This window comes from Balaenoptera ricei, chromosome 2 (assembly GCF_028023285.1).
Source record: "Balaenoptera ricei isolate mBalRic1 chromosome 2, mBalRic1.hap2, whole genome shotgun sequence".
In the NCBI taxonomy this organism is placed as follows: Eukaryota; Metazoa; Chordata; class Mammalia; order Artiodactyla; family Balaenopteridae; genus Balaenoptera; species Balaenoptera ricei.
In genome coordinates this window covers 175,330,328-175,349,170 of record NC_082640.1, presented here as the reverse complement: position 1 = coordinate 175,349,170, position 18,843 = coordinate 175,330,328, and the positions used below count along the sequence as shown (strand labels likewise).

Genomic DNA, 18,843 nt, shown 5'->3' with positions numbered 1-18,843 from the left:
TGCCATCTCACTTGGAGGTTTTTAAAAAGATGCATATGGGTGACAATTACTGACAGTATTCTCATTTTTAGTAAAAGAAAGTGAGGAAAAGGAGGTGCTTCTGAAAACGAATCTTTCTGGTCGGCAGAGCCCAAGTTTCAAGCTTTCCCTCTCTAGTGGAACAAAGACTACCCTCTCCAGCCAGTCACCTGCAACAAATCTGCCTGGTTCTCCAGGCTCACCTGGATCCCCAGGATCTCCAGGCTCTCCTGGATCCATCCCTAAAAATACATCTCAGACGGCAGCTATTACTACCAAGGTATGTTTCTGACTCCCAGACCTACCTAATTGAAGCTTTCCCAACAATAAAATTGTTGTGACTAGTAGTCCCTTTGGTTACTGCCTTTTGGAACTGGTTTTGTGAACTAGAGAATAATTCTCCCACCAGCAGTTGAGAAATTTCTGAAAGTTTTTATGACCAATTCAGAAGTTTGAATATATTCTTATTTTGGTTATTTGCATTTTAGAACCTTAAGTTCACATTTGTATGTGTCAAAACATTTACAGAAATTTTAAAGTTAAATTATTATTTACTTTTATCAGCTTTCCCAATTAATACCCAGATAAAGACTTCGTAGGAAGAAGATAATCTAAATATCTGGACACTCCTAACTTAATTTTGTCAAGCAAGGTTTATAAAAAAGAATTAACTGTCTACTATCACTAACATTTCATTTAGGAAGGATCAAAATTTTACCACCAAAAATGTAGTAAAGACATAATCTCAGAAAAAACCAATTCTTTTGGCCGCCTTATGTTTCCCCGGACTAGCAGTTAACAGACTGGCATGTGGAATTCATTGATCTGCGTCAGGACTAAAGTGAGCTGCAGTGGCTTCCGGTGACGGAGCAGGGCTGAGAGGAAGCCTGGACGGAGTAATGAGGAAGGGACAGGGCAGAGTCACTTGCCTAGCCTTGATAGTCTGTCTACCCTCATTTCTAGTGGTCTGTTTATTTTCTGTGGTTTTAATTTTGATGCTGTTTAGACTCTGTTAAAGAAAATTTTTTTAATGCATAAAGTCTTAAAACTTAAGTTTTGAATTTTAAATTCAGTAATTAGTGTTTATCTCCTGGGTGTTTCGCAAGGATCATAAACTGCTTAAAATTTTATCATGGAAAACTTGGGAAATATGTAATGAACTTCAGCTGCATACAATCTCACCTCCGAGAAATAACCAGTTAGTATACTGGGGTGGGGGGTATATCCTTTACCCAGGCTTAAGACATATGTATTTGAAAATGTAGTGTTTTCTTAAAATAATCCTTATTTCTGAACAGGGAGGCCTCGTGGGTCTGGTAGATTATCCTGATGATGATGAGGATGATGATGAGGATGAAGACAAGGAAGACACGCTCCCTTTGTCAAAGAAAGCAAAGTTTGAGTCATAATGGCAACTGCCTGTGATCAGTACCTGTTGAGAAAACTGGTTCTCTACCCCTCCCCACTACAAAATCTATAACAAAGCAGTGGTCTCTTGTGAATGACTGACACAGATCAGCTTGCACACTTGACTTCTGCTCATCAAGTGCCAATTCAGTGGAGCAGGAGGAGGGGATAATTATACATTTAGGGGGAAGACTGACTTACACCTTTGAGGTCTCCAGCTTGGACCACACATTGCCCTTTTCTCAGGGAAGGAAATGGAAACAAAAAGCCAACAGGGCAGGGGTTTTGTAAGTGGAACTCTGGATTGACTGGTCAGTTGCTACAATCAGAATATGCTTTCTCGGACCATGTTTGAGACTCAGAAGAATAGGCTTTTCTGCCCTAATTCTTCACTAGTTAAGAAGAATGCCAGCAGTTTCTTTGTATAAAGAGACCTGCCTTTAAAATCGTACATTCTGAACATTTTAGTCAAGCTACAGCAGGTTTGGAAAAACCTCGTTGGGGGAGGGGCGAATATGAAGTTTCCTCTTTTTTATCTGTTCCCTTTGCCCTTCAAACTGCAGATTTTTTTTTTTAAGTGGGGATTTGTCCCTACTTGATTAAAGATTGAGTGGAATTCTAGATGTGGTCATTTGTGTCATAATTTTTTTTGTTTCATTTTGTTTTTGATTTTTTTTCTCCTGAGTGTATGCTTAGTTGTTGAGTATATATATTTGGGACCATTAAAAATTTTTTTGATGTAATATAACCTAACGTTGTGCTGGTACCTGTTTTACCATGTGTAATTTTTGTTCTCCATCACAGTTCTTAAATTTGTTTAGAGTTTTATGAAAGAAAGATGGTATAGTTTTTATTGACAAAAGCAAAGTAATCTTACAACTATGTGCATACAAAAAGCAATACTATTTTGTGACTAAATATTTTATATTAAAATTTACATCAGCAACTGTCTTGAGAATTCAGGGAAATAGAGTGGAATTTAAAATTTCAGCAGTTTTGTTAAACCTAGAAACATGAAATTAGTATTCCAAAGAGATTCTGAAATTTCATATCTTGGGGAAATGATGGTACATTAAATCAAAATTGAGGATGAATAATTTTAAAATAACGTATTTGACTTTTGAGTAATAAAAAAAGTGAAGAGTAAGAGAAATTGTATTAGTTGTATTTTTCTTTTTTCTTTTTTTTAACTACTCCCTTTGGAATACCAGTTGGAGTTGTAAGCGGTGGTTCCTAAATAAATACCTGGTCAGAGGACCATCATCAGATACCACTTCATTAAAACAGTATGTTTAAATAGGTTCTTTTTATTGTCTTAGGTGTGCTAAAATTCTTTTAAGGAAATGAAAATAAGTATCTCAATTCCACATACCTTCACTTTTTTAAAAAGTGAAGATTTTAGAACTTACTGAAGAATGTATTTGCAAATGTGAATAAAAATTCATATCTAGTAAAAGGATACTATTTTAAGTATCATATACTTTAACTGGATAATCTAGCAAGCACTGTGTGCTTCTACCTTAGCTCCTCTTTTGCTTAGCCCTCAGTACATTGTGATACCAAAAACAAGGTTATATGGAATAGTTGCATAGAAAACCAGAAAGCAACAACTTGCTACAGTCAGTCATGAAAAGTCTTATTGTTGGCTTTTTTTTTTTTTTTAATGAAACTTTGGATGCGTTATTAACTGTAAGAGTTTAAGTGTATTTCACTACAGTATAGAGCTACTTCTGGGTCACAAGTTCTGGCAATTAATAATTTTAATCAACTTATCTTGCAAATAAAGAGAACAGAAAATAGGATGTAAGTTAATTATATTATGTCTTCCTTTATTACCTAGAAAGTCCCATGTGAAATGTTTGTGCCTTAAACATACAGTTTAAACTGACCTTTCTGATTGACTCATGGAACATGTATTTGTCTTGGTATTCTGGGGGTTCTTGGGTAGTGGGAAGAACCATCTCTTGTTTTCATGAATTGTGGTCCAGTATATTAAAAAAAAAGATACTAACTATTGGCCTTCAACATTTAAGGGATGCCCTTTCATTGATGGACAGATGGGTTACTGAAGCGGAACTTCACACATGCTGCTACAATAGGAGAAAAGTCTAAACAGCTGCTTGTTTCATGGAGGAAGACTATTAGCAATAAATTGCTAGAAACACAACACTTGAATTGACACAGTTCCATCTGACTGACTCAGAATTCCACACTTTGAAGTTTAAATACTATTTTGATAACCGATGTGAATATAATGATGTAAATACATATTTTAATGATACCTGTTGGTTCTTTTGCTCATTTTAAAATGAAAAATTTCACTTCTCAGAGTGATTACCTAGCAATTGCTGAAAAATATCTGTAATTGCTACAGAAAACACCCTGACATCCCATCTTGTCCAGAAATGCTACCCTGGCATTTTTTTTGATAGAATGAAGCCTGTTTGGGGTTTTCTACGCCTGATTGTACTCAGATCCTGCATGTCATTTTCTCTGGAGCACCAATGTGCAAGTCAGTTTTGTGAATTTGGAAATGAAGGGGAGACATGGAGCAGGGGGGGACATTCCTCGGTTTTTATTCTTTATTTAAGCAGTGGCCTTTGTAAAGCTTGCAAGATTAGAACAGCAAGGAGTTTACACTGGAAGATTTCTTTAAGTGGATAACTATGTTATCAACCTATTTCTAGTATTCACCATGAATAACTTTGTTTAAACAGCATTGTCAAAATCCCTTTGGGGGAAAATTTAGGACCTTCGAAATTCTTCTACACAAGGAAACTTTTTCTGCCATAACATCCATTTTGAGCAAGAGAATTATAGAAACATTTTTATGGAATGGATTATTGTCTACCATTATAGTGGGACATTGATACATGAAAAAATGGGGCAATCATCAGTGTTTGTGCTCAGTGCTAAATCAGTCTGATTTTTCTCTTTGGCCTTAATGCTTCATCTTGGCTCTTTTGAAAGGCAACTGTAGAGAGGCTCTCTTCAAATAGATAAACGTCCTAACTGTTGTTGGAGTCAGATGTCTTGGTCCTTAAAATAACTCTGGTTGGAGACACAACTTTCCTTGACCTTTCTGCTCGCCTAGGTGAGTTCTTCCATGGACTCAAAGGGCACAGTGATTTCTTCAACATGATGCTAAATTGGCTTAATTTCCATATATTCCCACCATGGTCTAAGTCACATCCTACCAGCAAATTCAGTGGACCCTCTCCATCTTTATATTACTTGACACTTACTTAGGCAGCATTTGCTACTATCCATTGTCTTCTTGATACCTTATTCTCTTGGCTTCTCTAACATCATGTGCTTTAACATTACTGACCTTTCTACTGTTTGATAGCTCCCCACTTTACCTCTTAAATGCTGGGATTCACTAGGGTTCCATCTTGGGTACTCATCTTTCCAAATTCCAGCCAGCCACATTACTTATATGTCCTTGATCCAGTCGTTCTGTGCCCTGAAAGACTGCCTTAACCTGTCATGTGCCCCTCTGAATGCTTTTCTTGCCTTGCCTGCTGATGAACTCATATTTATCATTCAGAATTGTTCCCCTGATACTTGGGACTCCATCCTTGAAGGAAGGGGTTATATCTTTTTCAACTTTGTATCCTTAGTATCTAGCATGATACCTAGCCCACAGATGGCTCGCCACAATGTTTATTGGATGAATAAAGGAAAGACTGAGCAATGTGCATGCAGTATAGAGACTGGGAAAGTCTTTTAGCTGATGCCCTTACACAGTCAAGTTTGACTCATTCTTGACCATGAAACTCCCTCTGTGGATATAAAGGGAGGACTCAAGACCTCTGTCCTGTCCTTCATACCTTTGAGCCTTAGGGTTAACAACACAAGGGGGTATTTTTGGTTCATACGATTAGCCTATCTTAAGTCATTTCAACAACTACTAAAATTCTACTTAAGCTTTCCTGGTCTGTTCATCCTGGGCTCCAGCATCTCTAACTAACTCTTTAACTCTCTTACTGGTCTGTTGGTCACAGTTCTTCACCTGTAAGTACAGACCCCTGCCTTTTATTGCTAGACTTAGCCATAGCTGTAGATTTCACAAACCACTTATCTATTGGTCTGATGTTTATTTTATTAAATCTCATGCTCTTAAACTTTTATATCTTGGTCTTTTTCCTGGGGTGTGGGTTCCTAGAAGGCAGGCCCAGATTTAGATGATTAGGTATATAGGTAGATTGGTTGGGTAGATAGATTTTCTATGTAGAATCAATGGATACTTCACAAGAATGATAAAAGGGATGCATTTTCTTCATTTCTGAAAGAACATTTTAGATAAAGAGCCTGAAGAATGTGATCACTCAAACTGTAGTACTGCATTCTAGCATTAAATAACCTTATACAGGAATGTGTTTCTGCTGTTTTGCAGAAAAGAAGCAGATCAATTAATTTTACTTTAATGCTGGTGTAATTCACAAAGGAATTGCTACTTCAGGTTTTCTCATCCTTCTAAAGTACTATTCTGGAAGAAGGTGAGGAAATAATGACATGTTTTATTAACAACTTCCTAGATGGTTCTCTGGCTCATAGATGTCCCAACAAAACCAAGAGCCCAGAAAAAATTGGCTTTTAGAATTCTCGGGTAGCTTTCATAAAGGGTCTGAATGTGATTTGAATTGTTATTAGTGAAAACCTTTTGCCCAAAGCCCTCCCAATTCAAGTGCTTCTTGGACCTACATTGGAAGACTAGAATGGGGGTGGCGGTTGGGGATGGAATGAACAAGAGGTTGAATGAGCACTCAAGAAACTCACAATATGTGCTCCACACATGTTGATTAATCCAACTGATACCAAGAACAAATTTCCTGGGAGAAAGTGGTGTAAAGCTGCAGAGACAAGGTGTAATTGCAATAGCATTGTCAGAATGGCCTGAGTTTGAATTCTTACTCTGCTACTGAGACCTTAGACAAGTTCCTTAAGCCTTGGTTTCCCCATCTGTAATGGGAGTAACATTACAAGTGTGAGGATTGTAGAATGAATGTGTGTCTGTGTGTGTGTGTGTAGATAAAGCAACTATCCCAAAGGTATATATTCAGTAGATGGTAGCTATTTAATATATTAATGTAGTCCAAATATGGAGGGAGACGGCTATGATGATTTTGTCTTTAAAACTTAAAACTATCCATTTTCAGGAGTCAATTCAGTCTATACAGTGGGGGATTGATACCTAATATATTGGTTAAAAATAGTACATTCAGGACTGGCAACATGACGAGCTTGGCAAATCTGCCCCACACAAAATAATTTAAAAACCAGGTAAAATTGTCAAAACCAACCATTTCAGGACTCTGGACATTAGCCAAAGGCATATAACAAATTGAGAAGAGTTCATTCAAGAATCTTCTTTTTAAAAAGTGGGAGTCTGGCATTTTGGCCTGAGGTTACTCCCATGCCCATCTTCCACTATTCCCTCAGCTCAACCAGCTAGGTAGTTCTACCAATGCAGGACAGCTGTGAAAACAAGCAGTTTCATTACTGGAAGCGGCTGACTTGATTGGAGTGGAGGAAAAAAAATACATGCCCTCGGTTGTTCACAGAAACAGTAGCCTGACCAAGAAAAATAGAAGATTCAAATTACTAAAATCAGAAATGCAAGATATTTGGTTGGGACACTGTTACAGAAATGAAAAGGATTACAAAGGAATACTATGAATAACTATGCCAATAAATTAGATGAAATGGACAAATTCCTAGCAAGACATAAAATAACTCAATAAGAAATAGACAAAAGTTTGAACAGACCAGTTGTTAGTAAGGAGGTTGAATCAGTAATCAAAAACCTCCCAACAAACAGAAGTCCAGGACCAGATGGGTTCACTAGTGAATTCTACCAAACATTTTAAAAAAATTAATACCATTCCTTCTCAAACTTGTCCAAAGTTTAGAAGAGGAGAGAACACTTCTAAATTAATTTTATGAGGCTAGCATTACCCTGATACCAAAACCAGACATGGATGCCACAAGAAAAGAAAATTATAGGCCATATCCCTGATAAACACAGATGCAAAAATCCTCAATAAAATAGCAAACTAAATCCAACAATACATTAGAAAGATCATATCCATGGTCAAATGGGATTTATTCCAGATGTGCAAGGATGGTTCAACATCTGCAAGTCAATGTGATAAGTCCCATTAACAAAATGAAGGATAAAAACCGTATGATCATCTCAATAGATGAAGAAAAAGCATTTGATAAAATTCAACATCCATTTATGATAACTCTTAACAAAGTGAGTATAGAGGGAACGTACCTCATCATAATAAAGGCCATATATGACAAGCCCACAGCTAACCTCATACTAATGGTATAATAAAAAGCTGAAAGCTTTTCTTCTAAGATCAGGAACAGGACAAGGATGCTCACTCTAACCATTTTTATTCAACATTGTATTGGAAATCTTAGCCATAACAATTAGGCATGAAAAAGAAATAAGAGGCATCCAAATTGGAAAGTAAAGTATAACTGTCACTATTGGCAGGTGATATTATATAGAGAGAGAAAACTAAAGATTCCATCAGAAAATAATTAGAACTGATAAACGAATTGAGTAAAGTTGCAGCAACAAAATCAATATACAGAAATTGGTGGTGTTTCTAAATACAAATACATTATCGGAACGAGAAATTTAAAAAACAATTCCATTTACAATTGCATCACAAAGAGTAAAATATCTAGGAATAAATTTAACCAAGGAGGTAAAAGACCTATACACGAGAAACTTTAAGACACTGATGAAAGAAACTAAAAACAAATGAATGGAAAGATATTCCATGTTCATGGATTGGAATAAATAATATTGTTAAAATGTCCATACTACCCAAAGCAATCTACAGATTCATTGTAATCCCTACCAAAATTCCAATGGCAGTCTCACAAATAGAAAAAACAATCCTAAAATTTGTATGGAACCACAAAGACCCTGAATAGCCAAAGCAATCTCGAGAAAGAAGAACAAAACTAAAGGCATCATATGTCCTGATTTCAAACTATATTACAAAGCTAGAGTGATCAAAACAGTATGGTATTGGCATAAAAACAGACACATAGATAAATGACATAGTACAGACAGCCCAGAAGTAAATCCACACATATACAGTCAATTAATTTATGACAAAGGAGTCAATATATAATGAATGGGGAAAGAATAGTCTCTTCAATAAATGGTGTTGGGAAAACTGGACAGCCACCAGCAAAAGAATGAAAGTAGACCACTATCTTACACCATACACAAAAATAAACTCAAAATGGATTAAAGAATTAAATATAAGATCTGAAACCATAGAACTCCTAGAAGAAAACAGATATTAAGCTCTTTGACATCAGTCTTGGCAAAGATCTTTTTGGATTAAGCAACAGAAGCAAAAATAAACAAGTGGGACTACATCAAACTAAAAAGCTTCTGCACAGCAAAGGAAACCATCAATAAAATGAAAAGGAAATAAAACCAAATGGGAGAAAATATTTCCAAATCATGTATCTGATAAAAGGTTAATCCAAAATATATTAAGAACTCATACAACTCAATAGCAAAACCCAAATAATCCAATTAAAAAATGGGCAGAAGACCGAATAGACATCTTTCCAAAGAAGACACACAGATCACAACAGGCAGGTGAAAAGGTGGTCAACATCACTAATCATCAGAGAAATGCAAATCACAACCACAGTGTGATTATCATGTTAGAATGGCTATTACCAAAAGCACAAGAGATAACTAGTGTTGGCAAGGATGTGGAGAAAAGGGAACCCTTGTGCACTGTTGGTGGGAATGTAAACTGGTGCAGCCACTATGGAAAACTGTATAAAGGTTCCTCAAAAAATTAAAAATAGAACTACCATATGATCCAGCAATTCCACTTCTGGGTATTTATCCAAAAAAAACCAAACACTAACTTGAAAAGATATATGCCCCTCCCCTCCATATTCATTGCAACATTATTTACAAATAACCAAGACATGGAAGCAACCTAAGTGTCCATCAATGGATGAATGGATAAAGAAAATGTGGCACATATATACAATGGATATTATTATTCAGCCATAAAGAAGGAAATCTTACCATTTGCAACAACACGGATGGACCTTGAAAGCATTATGCTAAGTGAAATAAGGCAGACAAAGAAAGCCAAAGTATGATATCACTTATATGTGGAATTTTATAAAAACAAACCAAATCCATAGATACAGAGAACAGATGGGTGATTGTCAAAGGTGGGGGATGGAGGGTGGGCAAATAGTTGAAGGGGATCAAAAGTTACGAACTTCCAGTTATAAAATAAATATCATGAGAATGTAACGTAGAGCAGGATGACTATAGTTAATAATACTGTATTATATTTTAAGATCTACTCTCTTAGCAACTTCCAAAGTTCTTATCACGAGAAAAAACAAATTGTAACTGTGGGGTGATGGATGTTCACTAGACTTATTGTGGTGCTCATTTTGCAATATATACAAATATTGAATAATTATGTTTTATACCTGAAACTAATATAATGTCATATGTCACTTATATCAATAATAAAAAAGAACTAGACAATTTGAACAGATCTATATAATACATGAAGAGATTGGATTAGTGACCAAAAAGCTACCCATTAAAAAAAAGCCATATGGCCCAAATGGTTTCAGAACTGAATTCTCTAATTTTTTACAAATTCTTCCAAAAAACAGAAGAGGACTCATTCTGTGAGGTCATTATTCCCTGATACCAAATCCAGACAAAGACATCACCAGAAAACTACAAAGCAGTATCTTACACATATGGTCATAAAAATTCTCAACAAAATACTAAGAAATGAATCTAGCAACAAATAAAAAGAATTAGACACCATTACTAAATGGGATTTATCCCAGGAATGTGTGGTTGTTTACCATCTGAAAATCAATGTAATACACCATATCAAAAGAAAAAAATACAAAACCTATATGATCATCGTCACAGATGCAGAAAAAAGCATTTGACAAAAGTCAACCCTCTTTCATGATAAAACACTCAACACTCTGGGGGGAGGGAACTTCCTCAACCTGATAAAGGACATCTACAAAAAACCTACGGCTAACATTATATTTAATGATGAAAGAATGTTTTCCACCTAAGATCAAACACAAGACATGGATATCTGCTTTTGTTACTTCTGTTCAACATTGTACTGGAGGTTCTAGCCAGGGCAATTAGGCAAGAAAATAAAAGGTATCCAGATTGGTAAGTAAAAAGTAAAACTATTTGTAGATGACACAATATTACAGACAGAAAATACTAAGAAATACACTATAAAACTATTAGAACTAATAAATGGGTTCAGCAAAGTCTCAGGATACAAAATCAATAAACAAAAATCAATAGTATTTCTATACATTTGCAATGAATACAAAAATGAAACAAAGGAAACAATTCCATTTACAATAGCGTGTGAAATTAGGAACACATTTAACAAAAGAAAAGCTGAGTTTATAACCTGAAAACTATAAAACACTGTAGAAAGAAAGAAGATCTAAATAAATGGAGAAACCTCCTACACTTATGAATTGGAAGACAATAGTGTTAAGATAGCAACGCTCTTCAAACTGATCTACAGATTCAATGCAATCCCTATCTGAATCCCCACCTGACTTCTTTGTACAAACTGAAAAGCTTGTAAAATGTATATGGATTTGCAGGGGACACAAAATAGCTAAAACAATCTTCAAAAAGAAAAAGTAGGAGGACACACACTTCCAAATTTCAAAATTTACTAGAAAGCAACAATAATCAAGAGTGTGGTACTGTGACTTCCCTGGTGGCCCAGTGGTTAAGAATCCTCCTGCCAATGCAGGGGACACAGGTTCAAGTCCTGCTCCAGGAAGATCCCATATGCCGCGGAGCAGCTAAGCCTGTGCGCCACAATTACTGAGCCTGCGCTCTAGAGCCTGCGCGCCACAACTACTGAGCCCCATGCCACAACCACTGAAGGCCGCGTGCCTAGAGCCTGTGCTCCGCAACAAGAGAAGCCACCACAATGAGAAGCCCGCGCAGTGCAACAAAGAGGAGCTCCCGCTCACCACAACTAGAGAAAGCCCGTGCACAGCAACAAAGACCCAACACAGCCTAAATAAATAAATAAATAAATAAATAAATAAATAAATAAATAAATTTATTTTTTAAAAAAAAGAGTGTGGTACTAATATATAGAAATACAGATCAATGAAATAGAATTGAGAGTTCAGGAATAAAACCACATCTCTATGGTCAACTGACTTTCAACAAGGATACTGTTATTGGCTGAACTATGTTCCCCCAAAACCTATATGTCAGAGTCTTAACCCCTAGTATCTCAGATTGTGTCTGTCTAGGTCTTTCAAAAGGTAACTAAATTAAAATGAGGCTTTAGGGTGAGTCCAAATCCAACATGACTGGTGTCCTCACAAGAAGAGGAAACTCAGACACAGATACACACAGAGGGAAGATAACAATCTTTAAGCCAAGGAGAGAGGCCTCAGAAGAAACCAAACCTGCTGACACCATGATCTTGGACCTAGCCTCCAGGACTGTGAGAAAATAAATTTGTGGTGTTTAAGCCACCTAATTTGTGATACTTCATTACCACAGGCAGACCTAGCTAATAAAGGTTTTGGTACTAAGAGTCATTCGAGAGAACACAATCTTAAGGATAAATTTTCTAACTTGTTCTGAGATTTCTGGAATTGGTTCTCTAATCTGATTAGACTTAAAGGCACTAATGACTCTATTTCCAGAAGTAAAGAAAGCACAAATAGTCCATGGTGTGATGTGGCATGGAAATATTCAAAATATCACCAGTGGACCCTTCTAATCAAATACTTGTAAGAGGCAAGGTTCTGGGCAATCATGTATATGACACCATGGAACATTTTTGGTCAAACTAACAAGTGTAATGAGATTGGCTGGTTGTTCCTAATTTCACTGAACAAAGTAGGGAAAGAGAAGGATGAGCCCAGGGATTCAAATTTCCAGTTCAAACCCCACATAAATGACTCAAATGCCTCTATGTCTGTCTGAAAGAGATCCTTATCTCCTATAGCTGTAAAGCAAGCACTGCAGAAAATAAAACCCAGAACTTCATGCTGTGAGTGGCTGAATTACAATGCAGATTGAATTCTGAACCTCACAGGGTATATACTGTTAAAGCTTGAGCATTGACTGGTGTTGTAGACTAGATTGTGTCCCCTCACAATTCACATGTTAAAGCCCTAACCCCCAATGTGACTATTTGGAGCTAGGGAGGTAACTAACCTTAAATGAGGTCATAAGGGGAGGTCCTTAATCTGATAGGGCTGGTCTTTATACGAAGAAACACTGAAGCTCTCTGCACTTGTGCAGAGGAAAGGCCATGTGAGGCCACAGCAGAAGGTGGCCACCCGTAAGCCAGGAAGACAGCCCTCACCAGAAGTCAAATTTGCTGGCATCCTGATCTTGAACTTCTAGTCTCCAGAACTGTGAGAAAATACATTTCTGCTATTTAAGCTACCCAGTCTGTGGTATTTTGTTATGTGGGCCCAAGCAGACTAATACAATTGGGAAGCAACGTGATCCTGAAAGTTGTGATAAAAGATATTTTCACATATTGAGGTATGGGGAAGTCATTCTGGCTTATACATGAGTTAACTTGAATTTTATGCTAACTAAAACAGCCTGTTTGTGGCCTGTCAAGCATACACTGTACATCTGCTTTAATTATTAAAGAAAAGGGCACACTGACCAGAAGTAAAGAATGTCCATGTTAAAAATAAAGATTAAATGCCTCCCTTCCTGGGATGCCCCTGCTGGTCCCCCATCCAGGATAAGACTCCCTTCCCAGGTGCCAAGGCCATATTGACTCGCTGGGTACGCGCTGATCCGCTTTTCTCTGAAACCCTGAAGGAATGTATCCCTGACTCGTCTGATGTTCTTTATTCTGACAAGACATAAAACTGTGCTGAAAACCATGCTTCTCTGCAGCAGTTCCTCACAGTTATCTGAGAGGCTGCCTTCCACGCTATAGTCCTCAGTTTGGCTCAGATAAAACTCGTTTCCCTTCCTATTATAGACTGTTTATTGATTATTTTCATCAACAGTTGGAATGGGGATATATGCAGAGATCCTGACGAATCTGGGAGCGGAGAACCCCTTAGTTCCGATGAGTCTTCTTTGCCAGCCTATCCAAGGAGATTACCCTGCTTTGCCTGAGAAAGCTGTAATGGTCCCCCTTGCGGCAGCTGCCTTGCCAGACCCTGTGGCCTCACCTCAGTGCCCACACCCCACCTCCCCTTTGCTTCTACATCTATAACTAGACTCAAGTCCCTTCAGTCTCCTCAAGGTGGGGTAAAAAGTGTGACCTATGAGGAGGTGCACTATTCCAAAAAGGACCACATAAAATTTCCAGTTAATACAGAAATCCGGGGAATGTGTGTGGGAATGGATATTAGAGTATGGGAAAATGGTGGAAGGAACAAGAAGGTGGGTCAAGCCGAATTTATTTATAGGGCTCCACTAGGCAGAGATTCTGTATTTAATGTTGTACTTTAGGGGGTTAAACAGGGTTCGAACAGTTTGGCTGGCTGAAACCCGAACCAAAAGGCAACTACAGTAAACAAAGCTGAAATGCCAGACCTGCCTTGGGATACTACAGAGGGAAGGATCCGAAGGCTTAGGGAGACAGGAATGTTAGGGACATCTGTCATTTGAGATCTGCTAACTCATCCTGGGTGGATACGATACACCTTTCACTACACCCAAGAAATCTGTGAGCCGAGTCCCAGCCACCTGGAAGAGCTGCGTGATCCATCATTCTTTTCTGTAGGTCAGGAATTTCGGTGGGAGCTGCTGCAATTAGATCGGGCAATCTAGGTGCAACAGGGGTCACTGGATCTGGGGGGCAGGGGCCAACACACAGCACGTGAAGGGAAATGCCCACAGTGGACAGACCTTCGAGCAGGGCACCTAGCTGTCCATTTTGCTTGGGAGGAGAAATGGCCAGGTGTGTGATTATATACCAGTTCATGAGCTGTAACCAGCGGTGTGGCTGGATGGTCAGGGACTCAAAAGGAACGTGACTGGAGCACTGGTAACAAGGAAGTCTGGGAGGAGGTACGTGGGCAGACCTCTATGAATGGGCAATAGCCACAAAGATATTTGTTTCCCCCATGAACGCTCACCAAGAGTGACCTTGGCAGAGGGAGATTTTAATCAAGGGAACAGGGTGACCCATTCTGTGGATACCGGTCAGCTTCTTTCCCCAGTCAACCCTGTCATCACCCAGTGGAGCGGCTATGGTGGCAGGGATGGAGGTTATGCACAGGCTCAGCACCATGGACTTCTACACACCAAGGTCAACCTGGCTACAGCCACTGCTGAGTGTCCAGTCTGACAGCATCAGACACCAATACGGAGTCCCCGATATGGCACCATTCTCTGGAATGACCAGCCAGCTCCCTACCTGGTAGTAGGTTAATTATACTGCACAGCTTCCACCATGGAAGGGGCAAGGTTTTGTTCCTGCTGGAATGGACGTTTACTCTGGATACAGATTTGCCTTCCTGCACATAATGCGTCTGCCAAAATTGCCAACTGTGGTCTTGTAGAATGCCTTGTCAACTACCATGGGACTTTACACAGCATTGCTTCTGATCAAGGAACTCACTTCACAGCAAATGAAGTAAATGCATGGGCTCGTGGTCATGGAACTCAGTGGCCTGACCATGTTCCCCACCATCCTGAAGCAGCTGGCTTGATAGAAGATGTTGGAGTGGCCTTTGGAAGACTCAGTTATAGCATCAGTTAGGTAGCAGTACCATGTAGGGATGGGGCAAGGTTCTCTAGCAAGCTACATATCCTCTGAATCTGAATGCTTGCTGTTTTTCCAATAGCCAGGATTCAAGGCTCCAGCAATCAAGGGCTGGAAATGGGCATGGCACCACTATTACCCCTAGTGACCCACCAGCAAAATTTTGCTTCTTGTCCCTAAAACCTCATGCTCTGCTGGCCTAGAGCTCTTAGTTCCGAAGGGAGGACGATTCCATTAAACTGTAAGTTAAGACTGCCACTTGGCCACTTTGGGCTCCTCATGCCTCTGAATCAACAGGCAAAGAAGGGAGTTCTGTGCTGGCTGGGGTGATTGATCCTGATTACCTAGGAGAAATTGGACTATTTCTCCACAATGGAAGTAAGGAAGAGTGTATCTGGAATAAAGGAGAGCCCTTAGGGCATCTCTTAGTATTACCATGCCCTGTGATTAAAGTCAATGTAAAACTACTACCACACAATTCAGGCAGGACTTCTAATGGCCCGGATCCTTCAGGAATGAAGGTTTGAGTCATCTCACCCAACTAATGAAGGTAAAGAGCCATGGCCATCTGAGGTACTTGCTGAGGGCAAAGGGTATATGAAATGGATAGTGGAGGAAGAAAGTTATAAATACCAGCTCTGACCATGTGACCAGTTACAAAAATGAGGCCTGTAATGGTCATGAATATTTACTTCTTCCTTATTTTGTTACGTGTGTGTCCGTGTGTATGTTTGTGTGTATATATATGTCACAACTATCTCTGTTTTTTCCCCTTCCTCATTCCCTTATCACATAACATAAAATGTTCTGACTTTATATATTTAAGTGTTGTTAACTGCATCATAGTATTTAAGTTACAGGATTTCAAGGAGAAAAGTGAGTATCACCCAAGGACTTTGCATTCTTTTCTGGGGAAAGAATTAGTACATTCTTGGTTGTATGCAGAGTATCTGTTACCATGTTAGATGGAAGCATAACCTTGTTATTGTCTTTATTCAGAGATCAAGTATGGTTTAAGGAGATGTGTTTGGGTACCAAGTTGATAAGGGTTACACTTGAGATGGTTAATTGTATGTGTCAACTTAGCTAGGCCATGATATGCTGAGATTTCATTAAACATCTGAATGTTGCTGTAAAAATATTTTTTAGATGAGATTAATATTTAAATCAGTGGACTTTGAGTAAAGCAGATTACCCTCTACAATGTGGGTGGGCCTCATCCAATTAGTTGAAGCCCTTAAGAGAACACAGACTGAGGTCCCCCCAGGAAGAGGGAGTTCTGTCTCCAGACTGTCTTTGGACCTGAGCTGCAACATCAACTCTTCTTTGGGTCTCAAGCCTGCTAGCCTGCCCTGAACATTTGGACTTGCCAGCTCCCAAACTGCATGAGCCAATTCCTTAAAATAAATAACTCTTTCCCTCTCTCTCTCCCCATCGTCTCTCTCTATATATTATAGATAGACATAAGTACAGATACACACACATCTTATTGGTTTTCTTCTCTGAAGAACCTTGATTAATACAGATACCTAGATCACTCAATGGGGAAAGGATAGTCTTTTCAACAAATGGTGCTGAAATGATAGCCACATGCAAAAGAATGAAACTGTGCCTTACCTCATACAAAAATTAACTCATAATGGATCAAAGCTTTAAGTGTAAGAGCTAAAACCATGGAATTCTCACAAGAAAACATAGGGGTAGAACTTTTTGATCTTGGATGTGGCAATGGATTCTTAGATATGACACCAAAAACATGAGTAACAAAAGACAAAACAGATAAATTAGACTTGAAATTTAATCTATGTTTAAAACTTTTGTACGTCAAAGGATACTCAAGAGGATGAAAAGACCACACACAGAATGGGAAAAAAATATTCAAGTCATATACCTGATAAGAGACTTGTATCTAGAATATATTAAGAACTCCTGCAACTCAAAAATGAAGACAAATGACCCAACTAAAAAAATGGCAAAGGATCTGAATAGACATTTCTCCAAGAGAGATATACAAATGGCCAATGCCATGAAAAGATGCTATACAGTATTAGCCATCAGGGAAATGCAAATCAAAACCAAAATGAGATGATACTTCACACACACTAGGATGGCTAGAATGAAAAAGTCAGATAATATCAAGTGTTGGCAAGGATGTAGAGAAATCAGACCCTCATACATAACTGGTGGGAATGTAGAATGATGCACTTTGGAAGACAGTCTGGCAGCTTCTAAAATTAATGAAAGACATGAACTAGCAATTCCACTCCTAGGGATATACCTTAGAGAACAAAAACATACATAAATGTTTATAGGAACATTATTCGTTAAGAGTCAAAAGGTGGAAAACAACACAAATGTCCATCAACTGATGAATGGATTAAAAAAATGTGGTATGTCCATACAATGGAAAATTCAACCAAAACAAGGAATGAATTACTAATACATATTAGCACATGAAGGAACTTTGAAAATGTTTGCAAAGTGAAAGAAGCCAGTAACAAAAGACTACATACTATATGAATCCATTTATATGAAATGTCCAGAATAGGCAAATCTATAGAGACAGAAAGTAGATTAGTGGTTACTTACGGCAGAGGAAGGGGGGAAAAAGAATGTGACAGCTAAAGGATACAGGGTTTCTTTTTGAGGTGATGAAAATGTTCTAAAATTGACTGTGGTGATTATTGCAATATCTAGGAATACATTGAGTTGTACACTTCGAATGGGTAAATTGTACAGTATGTGAATTATCTCAACAAAGCTATTTTTAAAAAGAAAAAAAGGTCTCAAAACAACGATCTAGTTTCCACTCTAAGAAGCTAGGGAAAAAAAGAGGAAATCAGACCCAAATCAAGAAGAAAATAAAGAATAGAAATCAATTAAATTAAGAATAGAAAAATAGACAAACTTTTTTCCTTTCGAAAAAAAATCAAAGTTGATAAACATCTACCTAGAATTATCAAGGGAGAAAAAAGAGAAGATACAAATAACAAACAGCAAAACTGAAAGCTGAAAGGAACATCAATACAGACACTCTAGACATTAAAAGGATAATAAGAGAATAGTATGAACAGCTTTTTGCCCTAAACTTGACAATTTAGATGAAACAGAGAAATTCCTTAAAAGACACAAATTACCAAAATTTAATCAAGAAGAAATAGATAACTTGAATAGTTTATATCTATTATATAAATTAAATTTGTAGTTTAAAACCTTCCAGCGATTAGAACTCCAGGCCAAGATGCCTTCACTGGCAAATTCTACCAAATATTTAGCAAGAATAATGCCAACTGTACACCTCTTGGAGGATACACAGAGGAGAGAACATGTTCTAATTCATTTTATGAGGTCAGCATTACTTGACACCAAAATCAGACAAAGACATTACAGAAAAAGAAAACTCCAGGTCAATATCCCTCATGAATACAGATGTGAAAATTCTCAACAAACTACTAGCAAATTGAATCTAAGAACACATAAAAATAACCAATCATCATGGCCAACTAAGGTTTATCCCAGGAATGCAGGGTTGGTGAAGCATTTGAAAATCAATTAATATAATCTACCATATTGATAAATGTGACTATGTAACAATGCATAATTT

The 18,843-nt window shown here is 37.9% G+C and overlaps 1 protein-coding gene across 2 annotated transcripts in view; it reads left to right on the top strand.

Annotated features, from left to right (window-relative positions):
• PPP4R3A (protein phosphatase 4 regulatory subunit 3A) overlaps positions 1–2,046 on the top strand; it is a 39,132-nt gene extending 37,086 nt beyond the window's left edge. For both annotated transcript variants that reach the window (XM_059914841.1, XM_059914840.1), the window contains exons 14-15: positions 72–298; positions 1,317–2,046. In XM_059914841.1, the coding sequence (XP_059770824.1) occupies positions 72–298; positions 1,317–1,427 (338 nt within the window). In that variant the 3' untranslated portion in view covers positions 1,428–2,046. The remainder of the gene's footprint in view (positions 1–71; positions 299–1,316) is intronic.
• Positions 2,047–18,843: the final 16,797 nt, after the last annotated feature.